The 22337-nt window shown below is 56.6% G+C and overlaps 3 protein-coding genes across 9 annotated transcripts in view; 1 reads left to right on the forward strand and 2 right to left on the reverse strand.

Annotated features, from left to right (window-relative positions):
• Nucleotides 1-2632: 2632 nt before the first annotated feature.
• LOC128795264 (sestrin-3-like) lies at nt 2633-10013 on the reverse strand. Of its 3 annotated transcripts, none has more exons than XM_053955897.1 (9): nt 9804-10013; nt 6916-7119; nt 6527-6709; nt 6169-6405; nt 5973-6084; nt 5628-5746; nt 5041-5231; nt 4593-4737; nt 2633-4034 (listed from the first exon to the last, which is right to left on the reverse strand). In XM_053955897.1, exons 1-9 carry the CDS (start codon nt 9867-9869, stop codon nt 3945-3947), a joined length of 1347 nt encoding a protein of 448 aa, XP_053811872.1. In that variant the 5' UTR covers nt 9870-10013; the 3' UTR covers nt 2633-3944. The 3 variants fall into 3 exon arrangements, with proteins under 3 accessions (XP_053811872.1, XP_053811871.1, XP_053811873.1); XM_053955896.1 differs by having other exon boundaries at nt 5628-5764; XM_053955898.1 differs by lacking the exon at nt 9804-10013 and adding an exon at nt 6772-6838 and having other exon boundaries at nt 5628-5764; nt 6916-6989.
• A 1200-nt stretch (nt 10014-11213) lies between these two features.
• On the reverse strand, nt 11214-15708 carry IL2RG (interleukin 2 receptor subunit gamma). The gene is made up of 9 exons (XM_053956151.1): nt 15406-15708; nt 14783-14878; nt 13848-13938; nt 13423-13610; nt 13145-13287; nt 12873-13035; nt 12344-12449; nt 12190-12274; nt 11214-12088 (listed from the first exon to the last, which is right to left on the reverse strand). The coding sequence occupies exons 2-9, from the start codon at nt 14868-14870 to the stop codon at nt 11885-11887; spliced, it is 1068 nt and encodes a 355-aa protein (XP_053812126.1). The 5' UTR covers nt 14871-14878; nt 15406-15708; the 3' UTR covers nt 11214-11884.
• A 306-nt stretch (nt 15709-16014) lies between these two features.
• Nucleotides 16015-22337, forward strand: part of MED12 (mediator complex subunit 12) — a 35606-nt gene continuing 29283 nt past the window's right edge. For all 5 annotated transcript variants that reach the window (XM_053955460.1, XM_053955461.1, XM_053955462.1 and 2 more), the window contains exons 1-7: nt 16015-16147; nt 16476-16580; nt 17396-17587; nt 19814-19973; nt 20540-20715; nt 21002-21112; nt 21870-22124. In XM_053955460.1, the coding sequence (XP_053811435.1) occupies nt 16049-16147; nt 16476-16580; nt 17396-17587; nt 19814-19973; nt 20540-20715; nt 21002-21112; nt 21870-22124 (1098 nt within the window). In that variant the 5' untranslated portion in view covers nt 16015-16048. The remainder of the gene's footprint in view (nt 16148-16475; nt 16581-17395; nt 17588-19813; nt 19974-20539; nt 20716-21001; nt 21113-21869; nt 22125-22337) is intronic.

Consider the following 22337-nt stretch of genomic DNA (forward strand, 5'->3'; position numbering starts at 1 on the left):
GAGTGTAGACTGTGGATTCCACTGGCCAGGTTAGACACACAGAGGGCAAGTTTGGGATATTCTAACACTGCTGAGGGTAAAGACTCATTTGTGAAATTGCACAATGTGTGTACAGCCAGAAAATTTTCATTCAAAGCCTTGGATACTCAGTATATTATTTTTGAATGCTGTTTTTCACTACAGTTAATGCAAATAACTAAATAACTCTAAGGGGCTCTTAAGGCTCCTGCTTCAAGATTTAACACAGTTTACAAAAATGGGGAATTAGGAGGAGATCCTTAGTGGAACTCTCTGTCCCTCATCTGTTCCTTGGGTACTTAGGGCTTCTTGCAGGCATGTAATGATGGGTGCTGTTGGAGACACAAAATGCCCAAGATCTTGCAGCTGATTGGATCAAAGTGAATGTATTCAAAACTTGCCTCATAACAGGGTACCATGCATTTGCCCAGTAGCCATTAACGCTTCTTTTACCTCTTTGAGCACTGGCCTGTGCCATATTTAAGCATTGCCAAGGAGAACAAAGTGGGACCTGAATGCCTTGGCTCAGGGTTGCTTTTGATGCGTGTGACTGTCTTCAGTAGTCACCAAGAGTCCTGCTGTGTTCTGTGCTTTTAATGCATTGTGTTTGCACCTTTCTTGCAGTCTTGGAGACCTTGTAGCTCTCCCAGCGTGTCACCATAAGTATTTTGGCCTATGGGTAGTTGCCCACAGAGCAGCAGTACGTGAAGCCAGTGCAAAAACAGCTTTTCTGCTCAGCTGGGTTTCTGGCCACAGTCCTGCTTTGCCTCCATCCCCGCTGGTTGATGAATACCTGTGTGCCACCAGTGATGGGCCCACGTGTGGAAGCACAGTGGGGAAGGCTGCTGCCCTACTGCATGTGTCCTTTGTGGTGGGGCTGGTGTAGGAGGAAGGAGGGCTGGGGCACAGGTAGGTGCACACTGCTTTCTCCCAAGCTATCCTCAGCTCGTGTATTTCCCCTTCTTAGCTGTGGTAAGAGTGGCAGCCAGAGGCCTGACTCTGAACGGGTTGTAGGAGCTGTAGCAGTGCCATTGCTGCAGTGTGACTTGGTGTTGTCCATGGGCTAGGACACACCATTCCTCTCACCGTGCAGCTTGGGAATGGCTCAGCTGATACAAAAGCAGTCCTGGCTGCACCTGCCAGCACTTCTTTCTGCTACAGGCTTTGCAAGAAACTCAGTTCCTGCTTTGGGCATGTGCCTGCATCCTCCCCTGGGTAATCCCTGGTACAGTCACAGTGTCCCAGCTCCCACGTGCAGGATATCCTGGAAGGTTCCTGCAGAGGTGAGGCAGTCTGTACTCTGGCAGTTCTTCCAGCCACAGAGCAACAGGGAGGAATATCCTGGCCCAAGCACGTGAAGGATGGCAGGGGCCACTAGGACAGGGACCCAGGCATTGAAATTGCCAGACTTGTGGCATGCTGTGTGTGACTGCCTGCAGTCTCTAGTGGCCTTGCCAGCAGCTCTGCTCTTTTCAGCTCAGGCTCGAGAGAGCGTGGAGCCCTTCATCTTACTGGTGTGGCTGGCCCCAGCCCCTGCAAGGCCAGCCCTTAGTGCAGGTGTAGAGGTGAGGTAGAAGGGAGCCAGCCTCACATCACCTGGGACAGGCAGCCCCTCACCCCCAGCCAGAGCCATGCTGTCACTGCCCTGTCCCTTTCCTGGCCAGCACGGGGTGGTGGTGGGAGGTGAGGGTGCTGCTGCTGGCAGCAGGCTGGGAGCCAGCCCCGGGCTGCCCAGCACTGCAGGTGTGCTGCCAGCGCTGAGCCCTGTGGGGAGCTGGCTGCTGTGGCTCGCCCCAGCCCTGCAGGGGATAGAGCTGCTGGTGCAGGGGCAGCAGGGAGACTGGCAAGCAGCTAGCCTGACAGTGAGCAGTACACCCAGCTGCCTGATCTCTGCCCAGCCCTCGCTGGGGCTGAGTGATAGTACAGCAGTCAGTCCTAGCACGGGCTAGCCAAGCCTGGTGGCAGCTGTCCCAGCACCAGTCATGCTTGTACTGGGGTCACTGTTCCAGCACCAGGACTGACTCAGCTGGTACCACCCAGCACCACTTCTCCTGGCATTTTACTGCCCAGGCACCAGCTTGGCCCAGTACAAGCTGGCCTAGCCCCAGTGGAGGGAAAGCACCAGGAGCACGAATCAGGAAGAAGTTGATTCTGGTTCCTGGCCTTTCTCACTGAGCGTCTGCTTGGGAGTGTGAGGAAAATGCTTCTTCTTCAGCTGCAGAAGCAGTACCCCCACCTTGGCCACCTGTGATCAGGTACTAGCCAGCTCCTTCCTTTGGCACACTCCACTCCTCCTTGTTGGAATGCCACAGCCCCTTAAAAAACTTCCCTCTTTTCCTACTGAATGTGCAGCGCTGCAGCAGTTGCTTATCTGAGCGTGGCAAGAGGATATACCTGAGCTGAACAGGATAGGTGTAGCCTCAGTGACCAGCTGCTGGCCATGAACCAGAGCTGTCAGTGCATGACCCCAGCATGGCTGAGAATGTTGGGTTTTCTGGCACTTGGGCCATCTCAGTGCTGTGGTCAGCCAGACATTGCTGTCCTACCTTCACAGCAACCATGCAAGTTTGGATCCCCTTCCCGACATCTGGCAGAAATAAAGCACACATCCATGTCAAACATAATATATTTATAGCAAAAATAGGCTTTTTCTGTAGCTTCCATACACAAGGTTTTCTCCCTGTATATTTACGCAGTAAACAGGTCGACTGAAGCAGCGTGCACTGGCTGACTTGACAGCTGGCCTTGCTTCAGGCTCCCACTTTACAACGGGGTGGCTTCATTCCCCTTTTGTGGCTGCTCTCTGGAGCCTGCACTGGTGCCCTTGTACCTCTCCAGCCAGGGGTTGTGGCACAGGCAGGGAGCCGCCCGGGGAGATGGGGGGAATGGTGGTGTAGCCCCCCAGGGAGAGGGCAAGGCTGGTGGACAGGCTGCCTCCCTTCAAATGGGGCAGTCCCAGGAGTGCCCCCCAACCCACATTCAAGGAAAAGCTTCCTGTAGCTTGCCTGTGCTGACCACAGGCTCCTCCACCACGCTGTTAAGCAAGTGACTGGGCACAGAACCTCAGCCCTCTCACGGTGGTAAGAAGATACAGACCACAGTAACAAGCCTCCCTTGTTCCTCCTGCCTCTCTGGTGATGGGAAGCAGAGGAGGGGCTTAGGACTGCCAAAGTCCCCAGCAGAAACCTCCAGTGCCTGAACACTGTCAAAGGCCTTCTCGTCCTGCCGTCGGAGAAAGCGAAGCACGAGGATGCTCTGCCAGCAAGCGCTTCACAGTTTGGAGATTGCTGGGTCATCTCTTGTCCATCCCAGAAGGGTTTGGCACATAGACCTAAAGGATATAACATGTAGGCAGCAAGAACATCCCCTTGCTGTCCTCGGGAAGGGCCCTTGCTAGGAGCCAGCACTTCTTGCTGCCTAACCCTGCAACTCAGAACACTGCAACACACCTACATGCTGCCCGCACTGTTCCCAAGTGAGACACCACCCCGATGAGGACAGGTGCCCAAGCGTGGCTTTGCAAGCAGAGCAGCCACTGCAGCACAGGGAAGGAAGCCAGTTCTCCCCCTCTGCCCTTCCTGTGCCACTGAAGCTCCCACAGCACCCAGGCAAGGAGTATCCCTCTAATCTGGCCCCAGTTCCCTCCCCCTTCCCTCTCCCCCATGTTTTTGGCAGTCCTCCTTGGACATGTTCAAGTCTCCAGCATCTCAGCAGCACGGACTTGCCTCACAGTTTGGTAATTGCACATAACAGGGCCACTCAGTGACCCCCACAAGGCCGGGGGCGGGGGGAACCAACAAAAAGGAACAATACAGTCAAGTAAACTAAATCAAGAAATCCCTCGCCGTCGGTCCCAGCACGATGGGTCTCGCACGAGTTCAGGGAGAGAGGGGCTGCCTGGCTCTGCCGCAGCACAGCTCCAGCCTCTAGGAGATCATGTACTGGGTGATGGCCTGCAACGCGTACAGCAGCTCTGCCTGCATCCGGGCTTCCAGGATGAGCAGGTTCACGTGCACCTGGGGAGACAGCGAGAGAGGCTCAGGCAGCCGAAGTGTGCTGTGCTCAGCAGCGCAAGCAACTGCCCACCTGGGCAAGCGAGTCTTTCGTCATCAAAATGCCACCAATTTTTCCAGCTCAGGCAGCTCCCCTTTTCCCCTCCTCCCGAGTCCTGTAGGCTGTAGCTGCTTCCCAGAGCTTCGTGCCAGGGAGTTCCCTGCATACTTGGCACCAGCATTACAGGCTGGCAGCGGCACAGTCCCTGACACCCACAGCAGCTGCTCCTGTGAGTTACAGCTTGACAGAAGGCTCGCCAAGAAGCACTCACCACTGGGGTAATGACTTTGGAGATGCCTGTGCTGCTGGTGCCCCTGGTCTAGTCACAATGGGCAGCCCCATGCCACACTAAGCCCAGCTCCGTACAAACAGCCAGTTTCCATTCCTCCCTTCCTCCCCACCTGCCTCAGACTGGTTTGGTGGCTCAAAGATCTCCCGTACTCCCCTCAAAACACCTCAGCCTATAGCCCCTGCCCACTCCCAGCCCCACCACAGCCAAAGCCAGGGGCCAGCTCTCCCACCTTTTCACTGTGCTTGAACTGCTTCCAGAACCTGTCAAACATTTCTGAGTTTGTCTTCTCTGGGTAGCAGGTTACAGTTTTAATGTAAACTTTGAGCATTCGCTCCAGGAGCTGATTCACTTCTGCATAGTCATAATCATCGTACCTGTGGGGAGCACAGGGGTGAGTCACGGCCAGCACCTTGCCTGTGGCCTGCCTGGGGCATGGCACAGTCACAGGGCAGGGGGGCACATGGCAACAGCCACCAGGCACTGAAACCCTGCCCCAGATGCCCCTGCCCAGGACGGAGCAGTTGAGAATCTCTCCCCTGCCTGTCTCGACATCCAGGCAGGTGATTTACCTCTGTCCCTTCTCCGTGCTCATCTGCATGACAGACTGAGTGCCCTACCCTCCTCCCGCCCGGGTCAGCTCAGTTTTCTCCCCTGGACCGTGAGGTTGGTTTCCCTACCTAATGCCAAACATGCAGTGGATGTAGTTCCAGATGCCCCGCTTGAAAACAGAGGGTTCACAGCCCTGCCGCTTGGCCATGGCACTGCTTTGCAGACCATCCACCATCCTAAACTTCTCGTCCAGGAGATGCCCAATGTCAGAGTAGAGCCGGTTGACCAGTGAGAAGCCGTGGTCTTCCCAGGAGTAATCCTGTTGAGCACAGCAAGAGGATTTTGCAATTGCAAAAAGGAGCTTGGAGCATGTTCCCAGGAAGAAGGGCTGGAGACCTCAGGAAGCAGAAGAATTCAGTGAATATGCCCTGGAGGTGGCTCTGCCCAAACCACAACATTCCTTATCAAGCAGCTTTTGAATTATTTTTACCCTTGCCTCCATGAGGGCCATGTGAAAAAAATCATCAACCCTTGGGGAAAGGGAAAGAAGTCACCTTGGGGAAAGAAGTCACCTCCCTCTTCCTTGGGGAAAGAAGTCACCTCCCTCTTCCCAGCCCTAGTGGTGCAGGGTCAGTCTGCATGGGCAACTCTGCCACTATTTATAGGAGGGGAGGGGAGCTTGAGCTGCTGCCCACCAAGAGAGCAGGAGTCTTACCTGGACTCTGAATACTTGCGTCTGATCCTCGTCGCGCCGGGCAAAGTCTTGGTATCCAAAGTCAGGGTCCTGCATGTAGCATGCAAGGTTGGTGGCACCGGTGACTTCCCCATCAGTATCTGCAAGAGGGGAGAGCCCTGCGGCTGGGTCAGAGCAGTGCTCAGCTGCCCTGTTCCCAGCCACATCAGGCATTGAAAGCCAGCCCTTGTCCTGCCCCACATGCATCCCAAGAGCCCCTCTGAACCACACATAATGGAAAACGTAAGGCATAGAGGAGCAACAAACACGCAGGTGTGCCATATGAACTCCCACCCTGCACACCCACCTCTGCTCCCTGCCCCTCACCTTCCTCTCGGTCCTGCTGCAGTAGCCTCATCTCATCCCTGCCCTCAGTCTCCACATGGATCCGCTGCATGCGTTCCCGGAGGGAATCCAGCTCCATGCAGGAGTCCAGGGACTGCACAGACACAGGCTTGGGGGTGAGGGCAGTGGTCCCAGCAGCACCCCCCCGTCCCCTGCACACCCACCCTCGGGAGCTCACCCGCTTGCGGTTGATGCGCAGCAGCTCCTGGCCGTAGCTGTTGCCGGCAGTGGCCTCGCAGAAGCACTGGTTCCCAAGTGACAATGGCTTCAGTGAGCCGCGGCCCATCAGCCCCTCGTCCTGCTCGCAGCCACAGCCGAAGACAAAGCTGGCAAGCGCGTGGCAGTGTGCCAGGAGGACAACGGCGTGCACCAGCTCCGCCAGTGACCAGCTCCACTCGCTGATCTTCAGCAGCTTCTGCAGAACATGGACAGACCAGCAGTGCGACACGGGTAGGTGGGCAGGGTGCTGGCAGCCCCTGGGGATGCTGCCGTTCCCACTGCCATCATGGTCCCTGGCTGATAGCCCTTCCCAGTACCTCAATGTGCTCCTTGGTGATGAGCCACGGCCGGTGCGCCAGGATCTTGTTGATCTCGTTGAGGTTGCGGAGTTTGGGGGGGATGAATTCGAGGCCACGCAGCCACTGGGGGTCGCCCCCTGCCCGCAGGAACTGCAGCACATGCAGGTTCACCAGGTACCGGCACTGGTGCCGGGCCGCTGCCTGCAAAAACAGCACATCAGCATCCGTGCACTTCCCCAGCAGGACAGGCATCGCACACCCACCTCTCGCTCAGCCTCCATATGACATGGTGATTTTGGTCCCTGATGAGAAGCCCACGGCACAGGCTATCTGCTGGAGGTTAAGGAGAGCCTCACAGGGCTGAGCAGAGCCCCCCGTCCCCTCTGGCAGCTCCCAGCAGGGCTCACCATGATGGCGATGTAGTGCCGGCAGTCAAAGGGCAGAGGGCCGTCCATGTGCATCAGGTAGTGCTGTGTCTTGAGGAAGCTGTCGAGGTACTGTGGGTGGTAGCCCATCTGCTGGGTCACGGCCTCCAGCCGCCCTCGGCTTGCCAGCACCTTCACAAAGAGGAACTGGGGGCACTCAGGGTCGCTGTTGGACATCTTCACTACCTGCAGGAAACATGCTCTGCTTAGCTCTCCCCAGAGCAGCCCCTGCTGCAGCAGCACACTCCAGCTAAGCCCAGGCTCTACAAGAGGCAGAGATCCCTCTCCCAGCTTGGTGCTGCCAGAGGGACACTCACGGCTATCAGGCAGAGCACTGCTCAGTGACACAGGTAGCAGGAGGACAGGTAGCAAGACACACAGGTTGGTCTGTGGGAGAAGGCTCTGCACGGTGAGTGGAAGCAAAGGGCAAACCAGGAATGATGTTCCTTGTAGTGTGCAAGGGCAGATCAGGAGAAAACACAGCACAAAATACATTCCAGAATGGAGCAGCCCATCTGCCGGCATGGAGACCTCCTTCCCAGTACCAAGATGTGAGAGAGCTGTGGAAATGGCAGAGGGGGTCCCAGGCTCCTGCCCTAGCAAGCCAAGAGGCAGACCATGTCCTGAGACCTTCCCTGTGATCAGGAGCACACAGAAGAGCTCCCCACGTGTTGCCCAAGCAGACAGCATGGGAGTGGGTCCTGCAGCACAGAGCACAGCTCCGTGCCCACCAGAGAAAACACAGATGGGCAACTCGGCAAGGGGGGCCCAAACACTCCCAGCAATGCCCATGCCAGCCTTGCACCAGGGCCCCAGTCCAGCACAGCTCCAGCCCCTCCTAAGAGGGTGGTGGGAACAGAGAGCAGGGATGCTGGAAAGGCGCCCAGGCAGCTGCCGTGCTCCATCGACCGTGTTGCCCCAATTCCCACCCGACAGCGTGGTCTGCACCTGCAGCCTGCCCACCCCGAGGTACGGGTACAGCAGGTGCTGACCCTTGTCACACGGGAAGTCACAGCTCCTGCTCACATGTGGGAGCCCAGGCAGCGCCCTTGGATGCAAAGGACGCATCTCTTCCCCCAGGCCTGAACAGAAATCTCTCCAGTGAAATTCTGGCCCTGCTGACACCACTGTCTTGTTCCTTCCGCCTGTCTCTCCAGTGCAGTCACCCAAAGGCTGGTGACTGGAGCATGGCAGCAATGGTGGCATAGGAGAAAACCAGGAGCACTTCTGCAAACCACCAAAGCTACAGGGCTGCGTGGCAGAGCAGCCAGGGGTGAGGGGCAGACAGAGCAGGGGTGAGCTGTGTGGCAGCACAGAGCAGTTGCACCCACACAGGCAGTGCAGGAAGCAGCTCGGGCTATTTTCCACCATCCTGCACTTCTGGTGGAAACACCATCGCTCAAGTGTCAAGAGATTTACTTGACATTTAGAGTGTCCACTTCCTCTCCTAAAAGGGGTCCACAAAACCCCAAAACTCAAATTAAAATGGAAAGATGAAAAGTACCAGCTTCTCTGATCGACAGGAGAAGATGAAAGCCAGCAGTGATCTGCAAAAGCCCCCTACAAAGTCCCTCTCCCTGGGGAAGTGAGATGCTGTGAGGACACCCAAGGGGCTACAGCCCCTGGTATTCTCCTGGAGGGCTGAGGTGGAGGAGCCAAGGGCCCTTCCACTCCCCCCCGGGGAAAGGTGGTCCCCATGGCTCAGCCTTTAGCGCTGCCAGCTCTCCTCACTCCACTTGTCCAGGTGGTGATGGAGCAAGCAACCAGGCAGATATGTCTTTGAAGGAGTTGATGAAGAACTGGGAGATGAAGGTGCAGAACAGCCACCTCCTCAGCTCTTAGCCCCTGGCCAGGCTAAACTGCCCACTCCAAAGGCACCAGCTCAGCCGAGGGTGTCTCCTACCGGCAGCCCCTGCCACACTCCCACAGTTCTGCCTCCCCAGCCTCTCGCACTGGCCCCAGTGCCACCTTCCTCATCCTCCTCGGCCACAGCCCTCCTCCTCCTCCTCCCGGAGTGCACCCACTCGCACTCCCGAGCTGCGGGAGCATCGCCTGCCTCGCCAGGGGAACCTTCGTGTGTCCGAGCCCCCTGAACTCTTATCAGGCACCTAAACTGTGTACCCACCACCAACCTCGTCCCCTCCCCGCTCGGCGGACCCCCGGGAGAACGGTGCCCCGGTGCTCCCGGCCGGCAGCCGTGAACACATAAAGAAGGCAGGAGGTTGAAGAAGCCCGGACAGCGCCGGGATGTGCGGGAGAGGGCCCGGCGGACCCCGCCGCGCCTCTCCGCCCGGCCGGGGCTCATCCCTTCGCCCGGCGAGACCGCGGCTCCGTCGGTACCGGTGGCTCCTCCGATATATTCGCTGGACACGGCGCCGCGGCAGCACCTCTCGCCCGGCCCTTGTGCCTGGGTATTCGAGAGGACGGGGGAAGTAGGAGTGCCTGTGGCAGGGGCCCCTACGGCGGTGCCGGCGGTCGGTACCCGGGGCCGGTACCCCGGGCCCCATTGTGCGGGCGGCGGCGGCAGCGCCCCCGGTGAGCGGCGCGGGCAGCGCAGGCGAAGAGAGAAAAACAAGTTTGATTGGCAGTGATGGAGCCACGGCGCCTCCCGCATCCCGCACAAAGGGGACGGGGACGCCACCGCCGCACCGGGACCGGCACCGGCAGCAGGAGCAGGACCAAGATCAAGACCAAGCCGCCGGGCGCGGCATCGTGAGAGCGCAGCCTCGCCGGCCCCGCGCACCGCTAGCGGGCAGCGGGAATGCCCCGGCCTGCTGGTGCCGCAGCCGTGCCCGGCCTGGTGGCGGCGAGCAGGGCGAAGCCCGGTGCTCCTGTACGGGCTCCAGTGGTGGCGGCGGGGCGGGTCCTACCTGCCCCGGCAGCCGCTGGCATCGGCTTCCTCGGGGGTGCTCCACGCTCTGGGGACACACGATCATGGTGAGCCCGTGCCGTGCCGTGCCGTGCCGTGCCGAGCCGAGCCGAGCCGAGCCGAGCCGAGCCGAGCGCAGTCCCGGTGCCCGGTGCCCGGTGCCGGTGCCCCCGCCCGGTGCGGCCGGCGGCAGCGCAGAGCCGGCACCGCGGCAGGCAGGGGGGCGGGCCCGGCTGCGCCAATCGCTGCCGCCAGGGGGCGGCCGCCGCCGCACCACGTGGGCAGGGCCGGAAAGTTACCGGGGCCGGGCGCGCAGGCCCCGCCCCCGCCGGGGTGGGCGGGGCCCGGGCTGCCCCGCCGCTGGGGGGCGCTGCGGCCGCTCCCGGGCACCGCGGGGCGCGGAGGGGAGCAAGGCCCGGGACCCCGGCCCGGGACCGGCGGAGCTCGGGCACGGCTGTCTGAGGGCCCGGCTGTCTGAGGGCCCGGCTGTCCAAGGGTACGGCTGTCTGAGGGCACGGCAGTGCCAGGACCCGGCTGTCTGAGGGCACGGCTGTCTGAGGGCACGGCGGTGCCCCGGCACGGCTGTCCGAGGGCACGGCTGTCTGAGGGCACGGCTGTCTGAGGGCACGGCTGAGGGTCCCATTCTTCTCCCAAGCAAGCAGTGATACGATGTGCTCTTATGTGCCTCTGCCAGGGAATGTTGAGGTTGGACACAAGGAGGAATTTCTTCCCAGAAAGGGTGGTCAGACATTGGATTAGACTGCTCAGGTGGGCGGTGGAGTCGGTGAAGCTGGAGGAGTTTAAGGAACTGGTTGACATGGTGGTGTTCGGACGGAGGTTGGACTCGATGATCTCCAGCGTTTTCTCCAGCATAACTGAATCTGGGGTTCTGTAAGAGCAGCTGCAGGGGGCTGCAGTCAGAGCTGGCCAGAAAGGTCTGGTCACCTGCAGGGACAGCAGCGGTGGCTTTGGGCTGCAGGTGGCCCCAGAAGCGGTTGGACAGCCCAGAGCAGAGCCCATTGCCCAGTGAGGTCACAGCACACTGCCCAGGTGTGCAGAGAGCCCCATGAGACAGCCGGGACGGGGCTCACCACCCACGAGCTTGATGTTGATCGATGAAACATATTGCCACTGTGAGCCCGGGAGGGCACAGCTGGGACAGTAGGACTGGCCCCTGTCTCACTGTGTGCGAGAGGTCGGAGGTGCTCAGGCGTTGGGCCTCCAGCGGTGCTTCCCCCAGACCCTGCAGAATGAGCCTGGGCAAACCCTTGGCGGGCAGAGCTTTACTGCCACGGGAAACGAGACACAGGCGAAGGAGCAGCGAGGCCTGGGGGGAATGGCCAGGATGACACAGTGGCTTGCCATCGGAGCCAGCACAGGCAGGACACAGGAACAACCACAAAACCATGGATGAAAGGCAAAGAGGAAATTTATTTTCATTACCTCACCAACTGCAGGACCCCCGGAGCAGCACCCAGGCAGAGGCACATGAGCAGGGATGCAGGCACTGTGGATCTTGGTCCACCCTAAAGGATCACTGAACCTGCTGTTTTTGCCTGTTTATCAAGGATTTGTGCAGTTGTGGTTTACCACTGTGATTTGATCTTTCCCACGGCAGGCCAGGAATCTCAAGCATGTTAAATAAGGTGCCACTAAGTCTATCACAGGCCTGTGTTATCTAAACATAGCAGTTCTACTTACTGAATACACAAAGCTAAACAACGATGAGTATGGTATATGTGTTTTTCCTACATCAGCTGCAAGGCACTTGAGCATATTTACAATCTTTCTTGCCTATCTTTCCTTACTTTTCCACACTTGGCCCCCCTGGGACTCCTCATCCTGTGTGTCCCCACCAGTTGGCTGGTGGCTCCTGCCTGCTCAGCTGCAGCTGCCCACTCACCAGGACACGGCCCGGGGTGTGCTTGTGGGCACCTCGGAGCAGGGAGGGGCAGGAAACAAGACCCGGGGTCCAGGGCATTTGGCAGAGCCATGGTAGGAGCGAGGAGCAGGGCCTGAGGAGCAGTCAGGTTCGGGCAGCAAAGCTGTGGAGAATGGGGCATGCAGGGGTGCAGGAGTGTGTCACGCTCTCCCGTAGCTGTTCTGGTAGGGGCTGAGCTCACTGGGGGTGGCTGGGGGCCCAGGCATTGGCGGTGGTGCATGATTGCTGCTGTCCCAGAGGGGCTCGTGGCTCTCCTTGGGTGGCAGCTCAGTCACATAGCAGATGCTCTCGCTGTAGTTGGGCTTGAAGCTCTCCACAACATCTTTGGGGACTCCAGTCCATTCCTCCAGGGAGCAGAGCGGGGTGAGAGGAGCAGCCATCCAGCCCAGCCCCTACCCCACGCCGCTGGGGTGAGCCCAGGGCAGGGCTGCCTGCACTGCCTTACCTGGAAATTGCCATTGTGGGTGATGAACAGCTCATCAAAATTCTTGCTGGGGTTGGGAATTCGGGGCATCAGGATGACCCACACCCTGTGCAGGAGAGGCGTGTTAGAGGGAAGAGCCCCAGTGCTGCGGCGCCCAGTCAGCTCCCGCACTCACCTTTCCATGCGCACCAGCAGGATGACAAGGACCAGCAGGAGCAGGCAGGAGGCGATGGGGACCAAGACCGTGCGGATCCCAAACCAGTAGAGCTGTTCCTCCGTGCCTGGAAAGAGCGGGGGTGACACTGATCCCCAGACAGCACACCACCAAGGCAGTGGGGTGGGCCTGCAGGTGGTCCTTCGTGGGTGGCTCACGGCAGGGCTCAGCTGGGAAAAGAGCATGGAGAAGGAGCCTGTCCCCAAGCCCTGCCATCCTGTCACCATAACTAGCTGGTGACCCTGCCCTGGCCCAGCCATGCCTTCCAGTGCTAAGAAGCCCCTGGCAAAAGTCAGCAGGTCCCACTGGCGGGGTGTGTTTTGCTTCCAGAAGTGCAAAGGGTGCTGCTGCTAGCAGCCCACATGCCCAAATGGGTCTTGTCCCTACAGCTGCTGCCTCAGGCCATTCTCTGCTTGCTTAGCCATCTCTCGCCTGCTGAGCCCTGCCATGCTCCAGTCCATCCTCTCCCACTGCAGCCCTCAGAACATACCCTTACTGGTGGAGTTGCTGCCCCAGATGACAGGAGCGCTCCACTCGCTCCAGAACTGCGTTCTGCCACAGTATTTGTTGACCTTGCTGCGCACATAGAAGGTGTAGGACTTCTCATAGTCCACGCTGGGTAAGGAGAAGACATCTCCGCTCACCGAGAGCTCCTGCAGAGACACGAGCCCTGTGCTGCTGGCTGGGATCACCTTGGAGGCTGGCGTGCAGCTCACCCACCCCCGGGCACAGCCACAGAGGCGCTGTGCGCAGGGCTCTCACCATCCAGCTGGTGTCCTTGTTGCTCTTGTACTTGACAGCGTGCTCCAGGCACTTGTCTTTGGGGTACGGGGAGGCCCAGGTCAGCTGCAGCTGATTGTTGCTCATGTTGTGGATGGTCAGGTTGACAGGTGCCTCTGGTTTCACTGCAAGGGACGGGTAATGCCCAGTGAGGGCTGGCCCCATGGCCAGGGCCCTGCTGCCAGCCGGGAGCTCCCAGGGGAGCTCTGATAACCCACAGCCCTGCAGAGGAGAGGGGGGGTCCCCCCACCACTCTGTACCCAGGTCCTGCAGCTCCATGCGCTTGCTGGGGATCTCCAGGGTCTTGCCACCAACGCTGGCATTGATGAGAACGTGGAAAGGCTGGAACTGGATGAGCTCATTCTGCTTGAAGTGGCAGCCGACCCTGACACCCTGGTCCTGCAGGTAGTGCTTGCACTCCACCTCCTTGTCAGACATGTTCTTGTACCTGTGCCACAGTGGGTTACCAGGACTCCCCAAGGCCTCACATGCCCCAGCCCTCTCCAGGACACCTCTCCCCTGCACATCCCATTCTGCTCGCTCTGGACACAGAGCTTGCCCCACCCCGGGTGTGGGGAGGAGGAGGGGCCTGATGCCAGGACCAGCAAAGCTGGCAGCAGCCCCCCTGCACAGGGACCCACTGCTGGACCCACTGTAGGACTGGCCATAGGGCAGGGGCACCTACCAGTAGAAGAGGGAGTAGTTGACTGTGGGCATCTCTCTGTTCCCCCACGTGCAGTTCATGTACTCCTCATTGAAGAGAACACACTCCACCCCTGCAAGCAACAGACAATGCTGGGCACGGCAGCGGTGGGTGGCTGTGCCAAGGCCCAGGGCCGCACCGGAGAGACGTGGCACGTGCCAGATCCCCCCGTATCCCTGTGAGCCTCCCTCTGTGTCAACCAAACAAACTCATCAGCCAGCACTGCAGGGGCAGGAGAAAGCCAGAGTCGAGCTTTCCTGGGTTGTAATGTAACGCAATGGAGCAAACAGGCTGTTCCTACACAGATGGAGAAACAGTGGAGATGGAGGGCACCTTCCCGCCAGCCCAGGAGGTCCAGGGATACAGAGGGGCTTTTTCCACAGAAAGCTGTTGTTCTACTGACAGCCAGACAAGGAGTGGATTTTTTTCTCAGGAAACAGTGGCTGGGACGAGAGTGCCAGGTGGAAAGAAAAGCCTCTGTGTCCTGTCACCTTGCTCTGCACAGCACTACTGAGGTGACCAGGAAGGAAAGGGCAGCTGGTGCAGATCCACCGACCAACCTGGCCAGCACCCACAGGTAGCACAGACCAATAGGATTTGCCAGTAGAGCGACAGAGCACTGCAGGACTAGTAGCCAGGGGGCTGGTGGGGGCAGAAACGCTCCAGCACCGCAGTGGGCACAAGGACACCCCAGCAGGGCTCCCTGCCCGACCCTCCTGGCAGCCCCACTGCAAGGGGCCACGTAGGTGCCGCAGGTCCTGGGCCACGTCAGGGGGCCCCGGGCCCCTGGTGTGTGCCACAACAGCACGCCAGCCCACAGAGTCCCACATCCTGTCCTTGCCCGCCATCACTGCGGAGCTCCATTCCCCAGCCCCAGCCACAGAAGGGGCCCGTGGCCTTCCCGTGTGCCCCCTTACCTGGGTGGCCGTGGGCAGCAGCGGGGTAGGGACCTGGCCCGCAGAGGAGGAGGAGGGCAGGCACGAGGAAGGTGCCAGGAGCTGCCATGGAGGCTGCTGACGGGGGACGCGTGCGAACAGCCTCAGCCAGGGCTGCCGCTTCCGCACCACACGGCTTCCTGCCCCACGGCACCGCCTGCTGCGGGGCCCACCCTACCTGCTGCCCCACGGGCCGCCTGATGGGCACCATGGCTCGCTCCATGGGGTCCCACAGCTCATCCCAGCGGGACCCCATGGCTCATCCCAGCAGGACCCCATGGCTCATCCCAGTGGGACCCCATGGCTCATCCCAGCGGGACCCCATAGCTCATCCCAGTGGAACTCCATGGCTCATCCCACTAGGATACCACAGCTAACCCACTGGGACTCCACGGCACATTCCCACTGGCACCCCATGGCTCATCCCACCGGGACTGTGTCACCCTCCCTGCCCAGTTCCCACGCCTCACACCTCTTGGACCTCCCAATTCATCCTGCCGTGTTCCCACGGCTAATGCTGTAGGGATCACCGCCAGGGGCACGGCTGGGATGGGGATCCCAACGCCCAGCCCGCCTGGATCCCTGGGAGCATCACCGGCAGGCACCGAGGGGGTCGGAGGGGGTGGCTGCAGGGAGCGTCACAGCGGGGCTTGTGTGTGTGCGACAGTCCGGCCGGTGTCCGCGGGGGCTGCTGCCGGTGCGGTGATGGCCGGGCTCCCGGAGGTGCCCCGGTTTGGGGGCCGGCGAGCAGCCCGGCCCGGGGGCGAGCGGGGCCGGTGTGGAGCGATCGTGCGCGGACACGCCGCCGGCCCGGCGCCTCCGCCGGGGGGCGCGCGCGCCCCTCGGGCCGCCTCGTCCCTCCTCGACACTTTCCGGCTTCGCTCGGAGCGGGCTCAGGCCGCCCCGGCACTGCTCGGGACTCTCCGGCGGCGCTCAGCTCTTTTTGTCCTCGCTCGTCCCTGCTTCGGCGACGCTCGGCTCTCTCCGTTCACTCTCGGATCTCTCCGTCTGCGCTCGGCACTCTTCGTATTTCCTCGGTGCGGTCACAGCGCTACTCGGGTTTCTCCGTCAATTTTCGCCATTCTTCGGCAACACTCGGGCCTTTCCGGTGACGCTCGGGACTCTCCGTCCCCCTTCGGTCCGGCTTCGGCGGCGCCCACCTGCCCCGGCGCAGCGCGCAGCGCGCAGGCGCGGGCGGCCCCGGCGGCCCTTGTTGTGGCCCGGCCGCCCCCGCCCGGCCGGCCCGCCATGGCGGCCTTCGGCGTCCTCAGCTACGAGCACCGCCCGCTCAAGCGCCCGCGCCTCGGCCCGCCTGACGTGTACCCGCAGGACCCCAAGCAGAAGGAGGTGCGCGGGCCGGGCGTGTTGTGGGGGGGGACCCGGGCTGCGGGACCGCTGTGCCGGGACCGGACCTGAGAAAGCGCCGGGTTAGCGGCGCGAGGGCCGGGAGCGACGTCCCGCCGGGACCCCGGGGCTGGGGGGCGCTGGCCGGGCCGGGGGAGCCGCGGTCTCCGTGTCCCAGCAGCGGCCTGGGCGGTGCCTGGTAGCGAGGGCTGGGGGCGGTCGGGGGAGCAGCCGGGCCTCGCCTGGTTCAGCCCCCGCGGTGCGGACAGAAGCTGCGGCGACGGGCGCGGAGAGGCCGTGCCGGGCCCTGCTGACCGGCCTTCCCCCGCAGGATGAGCTGACTGCGCTGAATGTCAAGCAAGGCTTCAACAACCAACCGGCGGTCTCTGGGGATGAGCACGGCAGTGCCAAAAATGTCAATTTCAACCCGGCGAAGGTGAGGGACGTCCCGACGGTCGAGGGCAGGTTTGGCAGGGCAGGTGGCTGGATCCTGGACAGTCCTGGGTCTCGTTCCTTCCCTGTGTCAAGAACTAGGCGATCTTTGCCTTTTGTATCAGTGTTTTTAAGACTTCACCCTCCGTTTCTGTAGAATCCAAGGCCTGCATTCATTTAGAACTGTGTTCCACCTCTGAAAGAGCGGGTTCTTGTCTGGCTCAGTGCATCTTAGGGGCAGGTCTGTGTCTGCAGTCTTCATTAAACCAGCATCTAGGACTCCTTGAATTCCGCAATTAAGGCACAAGGCTTGATAGTAGGAGAGAGAAACTTCTTATTGGTTTGGTTCCATGATGGCCGTGGTAAAAGGAAAGTACGGTTTCATGAAACATCTGGAAATTTAAAAATGGGAGTTATATAATAGACTTCAACTCCATTTTTCCAGTCTCTGAAATCAAGATGTTGACTTCCTGACAAAACAACTAGTAATGACCTGGATTGGAAGGCAGTCAATAAGCACAGGATATTTGTTTTCCTTGGCTGACTTCTGTAGGACGAGCCTTCTGTCTGTTTTGACAAATATTTTTAAAGAGTTGTGTCCATCTCAACTTGAGTCCCTGCTTGCTTATTGGATGAGTTGTCTAGACACATTCATCTCTGCAAGTATAGCAAAGGAGTTATTGGCAGTTACTTTGTGTTTCAAAAGCTGTTAATGGTGAGACTCCTGGTAGGAATGATAAATGGTATTTTAAGTACACTGATCTGGTTTTTGACCTCGGAAATGTAATAAATCCTTTTTTTTTTTTCCTTCTCCTCCAGATCAGCTCAAATTTTAGCAGTATCATTGCAGAAAAGCTACGGTGCAACACCCTGCCTGACACGGGGAGACGGAAACCCCAGGTCAATCAGAAGGATAACTTTTGGCTGGTAACAGCACGTTCTCAGAGTGCCATAAACAACTGGTTCACAGATCTGGCTGGAACTAAGCCTCTTACTCATCTTGCTAAGAAGGTATGTTACAGGAGAGGCAGCCTAGCAGGGCAGAGAATTTAATCTGTGCTTGTTTCTGGAGGTTTTCTGAAGGTCTTTACTGTTTGGAGAAGTTCCTTGTCTATACATCTTGTGAAGTTTTCAGCTTGAAGAGTGGATGTAGGATTTGTAGTGGAAGTGTAGGATGTAGGATGACTATAGTCATGCACACTTTGAGATCTGCTCTCCTGGCTGTTATTTTAAAGTGTGTTCAGCTTTACCTTTTGGCTTGTAGGACATCACTGATTTATTTTAAGGTTCCATTGTTTTCAGAAGAGCTGCCACTGTTGCCTTTGGTCTGTTGTTTAGATTAGGACATTTCTGTTGTGGAGGGTTTCTCAAGTTCTCAAAAGTCATAGTGAGAATTACTGCAAATAAAATCACCTAAATGACTTCCCAGACTTGGGAAGTGAGGTGTTTCTGCTTTTCAGCAGAGGAGGGTACATGTGCTATCACTCAGTCTTGGCCAGGCTACAGTATTTCTATGCCCTGGAGTCTAGGGGTAGATATTTACCTTATAGCTGTGAATTCTGTAGAGTATGACATTTTATCAGGTGCCTAGGTTTGGAAAGACAGGCGTCTGCTAAGGAAGGCAGGAGCCTCCTCTGAAATGGAAAAAATGTAGACCTCCCTCCCTCCAAATTGTTATAAATTTGAAATTAAGGGGGGGTTCTCAGGTAAAAATATGGGAGCAGGAATAACAGTTCTTTATTAAGGAAGAAAATAAAAAAATAAAATAAACAATGCAGTGAACCAAAACAACACTGACAGAGTCAGAATACAGCCTGACACCCTGTTAGTCAGGGTGTTGGTGGCAGTCCAATGGGAATTGTGGCTGCAGTCCTCCTGGAGTGTCAGGTGTGCTTCTGTTGGAGCAGTGATCCTCTAGGAAAGGGTGTAATCTTCCTTTGAAGACCCAGTGGAAGAGGCAGCTGTTCCTCTGGGAAATACAGTGCAGGAAAAGCCGTGCTGGTGTTCCAGAAACTCAAGATTATACCCAGGTAGGAATGCTTGGCTCCTCCCTCTGGGCAGAGCATCTCCCAGTGGGATGTTCCAGTTCTTATCAGTCCTGCAGTGACATTCAATAGCCCATTATCAGCAGATGTCTCCCCTGAGAGAGGATGGGCTGTGCAAGAGATAAGGAAAACTGCCCACTTACCAGAAGACAACTGCCACACAGATGGCAAATGGAAACATCTTGCCTTTCAGTCTGGGACATCAGGCATGGTAGCAATGGAGATAGCTCTCTCTCAGTGGAAGCCTACAAACAAGGTGCTTGTTAATCTGGCATGCACTGTGGAAAAAAACATAACTCCTAGTTGCAAAATGGTCTGAGTCAGTCCTGGGGGGAAAATAAAGTAATCAGATTTTCCCAGAATCTGACTCTTCATAAACTTAGTCCTTCTTTGTGTTTTGACTATCAGTTTCCTGAGGTCATGGTGAAAGCTTGAACCTTTCATGGTTTTCCCCTGTTTTCCTGCTATGAGCTCCATCCCTTTTCATGAACTTAGATGTGAAAGACCAACTGTCAGTAGCCAAGTAGTCTGACTTTCAGGCATCAGAGAGTAACTGGGAAGAATGTAGGAAACGTAGCAGGTAAATGAACATCAGTAATTCAGGGACTTGAAGGTACCTGCCAAATGGACCTGTTTTTTGTGAATTTTTTTCATTCCTCTGTGAAAACACACATACTTTTGCTCTCCAGAGTGTTGTGTGGAAATGAGCCCCACAGCTGCACTTTTCCCTATGATGTGTTATTGCTTTCTGGTTTATAGTCCTGCAGTCTCATGATTTCACTGGTATCCTCCTATGTTATATCTTGAATTTTGAATCTTGGATTAATGAATTCCTTCCTACTAGGTACTCAGTTCCCGGATTCTCGCAGTCTTCTGTTGAATATTCATGATATTTTGAGACTTCTGTAACCCCTTGGTTTCATATACAAAGCGAAGAGTCCTATCTTCACTTTGCATGGCAGATACTCTGTCCTGAGTCTGTATCTTTCATAGCTCTTTATGTGCTCTCTGGAGGATAACCTCCAAGATGTTTGCAGGATTCAGGGCATGGATTTACAGTGTTGTAATTACGTTTTTTGTGTTCTTTCAATTTGATTTGTTTCTGTTTGTACTGAAATGCAACTGTTGCTTTCTGACCACAAGTGAATTTTGGCAGTGCTTGGTTCAGTTTTCCCTCTCTATTTTATTACAGGTGCCCATCTTTAGCAAGAAGGAAGAGGTCTTTGGTTATTTGGCAAAATACACTGTTCCAGTAATGAGAGCAGCATGGCTCATCAAAATGACTTGTGCCTATTATGCTGCCATCACGGAAACAAAGGTGAAAAAGCGTCATGTCATTGATCCCTTCATTGGTAAGCACTCTGTGTGCAGCACTGGGTTTGTCCATCACAGCTGTTTCCTTCTAAACCTGCTCTTGATTAGTAAGAGGTAGCCTGGAAATCCAAATAAACTTGTTTCCTGCTATTAAATCCTTAGGTTCTGATGTGAGTAACTGTCTGAACAGCAGGCCCACCTGTAAAAGTATACTGAAAAATAAGTCTTAGCAGCCATAAATGCTTCCTGGGAGTCTTACTTTTTCCCTGTTAAGTTCTACTGAGCTCCTTTGCTGCTTTACCTGTTTTTTACTTACCATATAAAGATTGTAAAGTAGAAATTTAGTGATGACTGATTAGCTACTTCCCAAGTGAATATGTACATTTCTCAGACAATTTTGGTATGTTACTCCCTGTCTGTGTTTCCAGTTTCATTAAGCATTACTGGGTAACATCCTTTGCATCCTGGCCTGCTCCAGATTGCTGTGGTCTAGAAGAGTTCCCCCGACTGTGTTCTGTTTTTTTTGGCTTTCTGCCTATGCACCACCCTGGTTCTTTCCTGCTTATCTTCGCCACAGTGCTCACTGCTAACTTGTTTTCTCCAGAATGGACACAGATCATCACCAAGTACCTGTCAGAGCAGCTGCAGAAAATTGCAGAGTTCTACAGACAGCTCCCAGGGCAAGGCTGTGGTTCACCATCAGGACCGATGCCCCAAGAGGTGGAACAGGCTTTGAAGCAGTGGGACTACAATGAGAAACTGGCTATGTTCATGTTCCAGGTGAGGGACTGGCAGGGGCTGCTGGGTCGATGTGAGCAGAGGAGGGCAAGGCGAGTGGATGCCAAGTGATTTATTTCTGCAAGATGCTCTCTATCCTAGTGAACAGACCACTAGGACTAGGTGCAATTCTGAGCTCAGTAATAGGACAGGGGTAGCATACAACTGTGAAAACCTCCAGGGTTATTTCCACTGTTGGAGTGCAAGTGCAAGCTGCTGCTGCTCTGCCTTGCCTTAGTGGAGGTTACTTCAACTTTCATCCATTTGCTCTGCTTTTATCTGTGTGCAGGATGGCATGTTGGACCGGCATGAATTCCTGACGTGGGTTCTCGAATGCTTTGAGAAGATACGGTCAGGAGAAGATGAATTTCTGAAAATGCTCCTTCCTTTGCTGCTAAGGGTGAGAAAAACACTCTTAACTTGTTTTAGGAAAGTGCTGACTTCTGCTTTGCCATCCCCTTCCTATTGCCTAAGGGGATAATGAGTTGTTTTGCACCAAGAACACCAGGGAGTGTCCCTATAAGCATCCTTCTTAGCTCATGGAAGGATGTCTTTTTAGTCCGGCAGTTTTCCAGTTTTTATTCTCCTTTACCCATTTTCCCTGCACTGGACTTGGTAATCCCTGCCCGTGCCAGAGCTGTGATAGTTCCACTGATTATGTGCCAGTACATGGAAACATGGAAACTGCTTCTCTCTTTCCTTCCTTCTCTCTTTCCTTCCTTCTCTCTTTCCTTCCTTCTCTCTTTCCTTCCTTCTCTCTTTCCTTCCTTCTCTCTTTCCTTCCTTCTCTCTTTCCTTCCTTCTCTCTTTCCTTCCTTCTCTCTTTTCGCTCCTCTCTTTTCGCTCCTCTCTTTTCGCTCCTCTCCTCTCCTTCTTTCTTTCTGTCTCTTGCAACAGATTCTGGGCAAATCTTTGAAGCTCTGGGTAGGCTGGGTGTGGGTACATTTTTATACATTAAGTCATTGCCAGAGAGCATTTCAAGGGTTTTTCTGATGCTTAGTAGTCAGTGAGTGATCCGTGGTGCTAAGGAACTCTCTGTAAAAAGGAACTGCCTCTTCAAGGCAGTGTCACACAGTGCAGTGCATTGGGAAGGTCGGGGTTTTCTCATGTGCTCCTTGTGACACGGATGTTTGCCCCCCCTTCCATCTTCCCTGCAGTACTCTGGAGAGTTTGTGCAGTCTGCGTACCTGTCCAGACGTCTGGCCTACTTCTGCACCCGCAGGCTTGCTATGCAGCTGGACGGTGCCGGTGGGCACCCGCCGCACATCCTGTCTGCCCAGACAGGGAATGCTCTTCCTTCAACTCCCACCCCTCAGCCAGCTGCAGGGAATCCTCCCCCCAGCCCTTTCAGCGACTTACTACTGTGCCCCCAGCACCGGCCAGTGGTGTATGGGCTCAGCTGCATCCTTCAGGTAGGTTTAAGTAATGGTGATTCCGAGGTCAGCAGGGACAATTTGTGTGCCATCACAGAAAAATTATTACAGCCTGAGTCAGCAGTAAGTACAGAAATATCAAACCATTATTATCTTTGCTGATGTGTTACAGAGCTTTTGTGAGACAGTGCTGTAGCAGTGCCCTTGACTGACTTGCATAAGAAAAATGAGTTGAAATAGAGCCTTTTGCTC

Source organism: Vidua chalybeata, chromosome 14 (assembly GCF_026979565.1).
Source record: "Vidua chalybeata isolate OUT-0048 chromosome 14, bVidCha1 merged haplotype, whole genome shotgun sequence".
NCBI classification, from domain to species: Eukaryota; Metazoa; Chordata; class Aves; order Passeriformes; family Viduidae; genus Vidua; species Vidua chalybeata.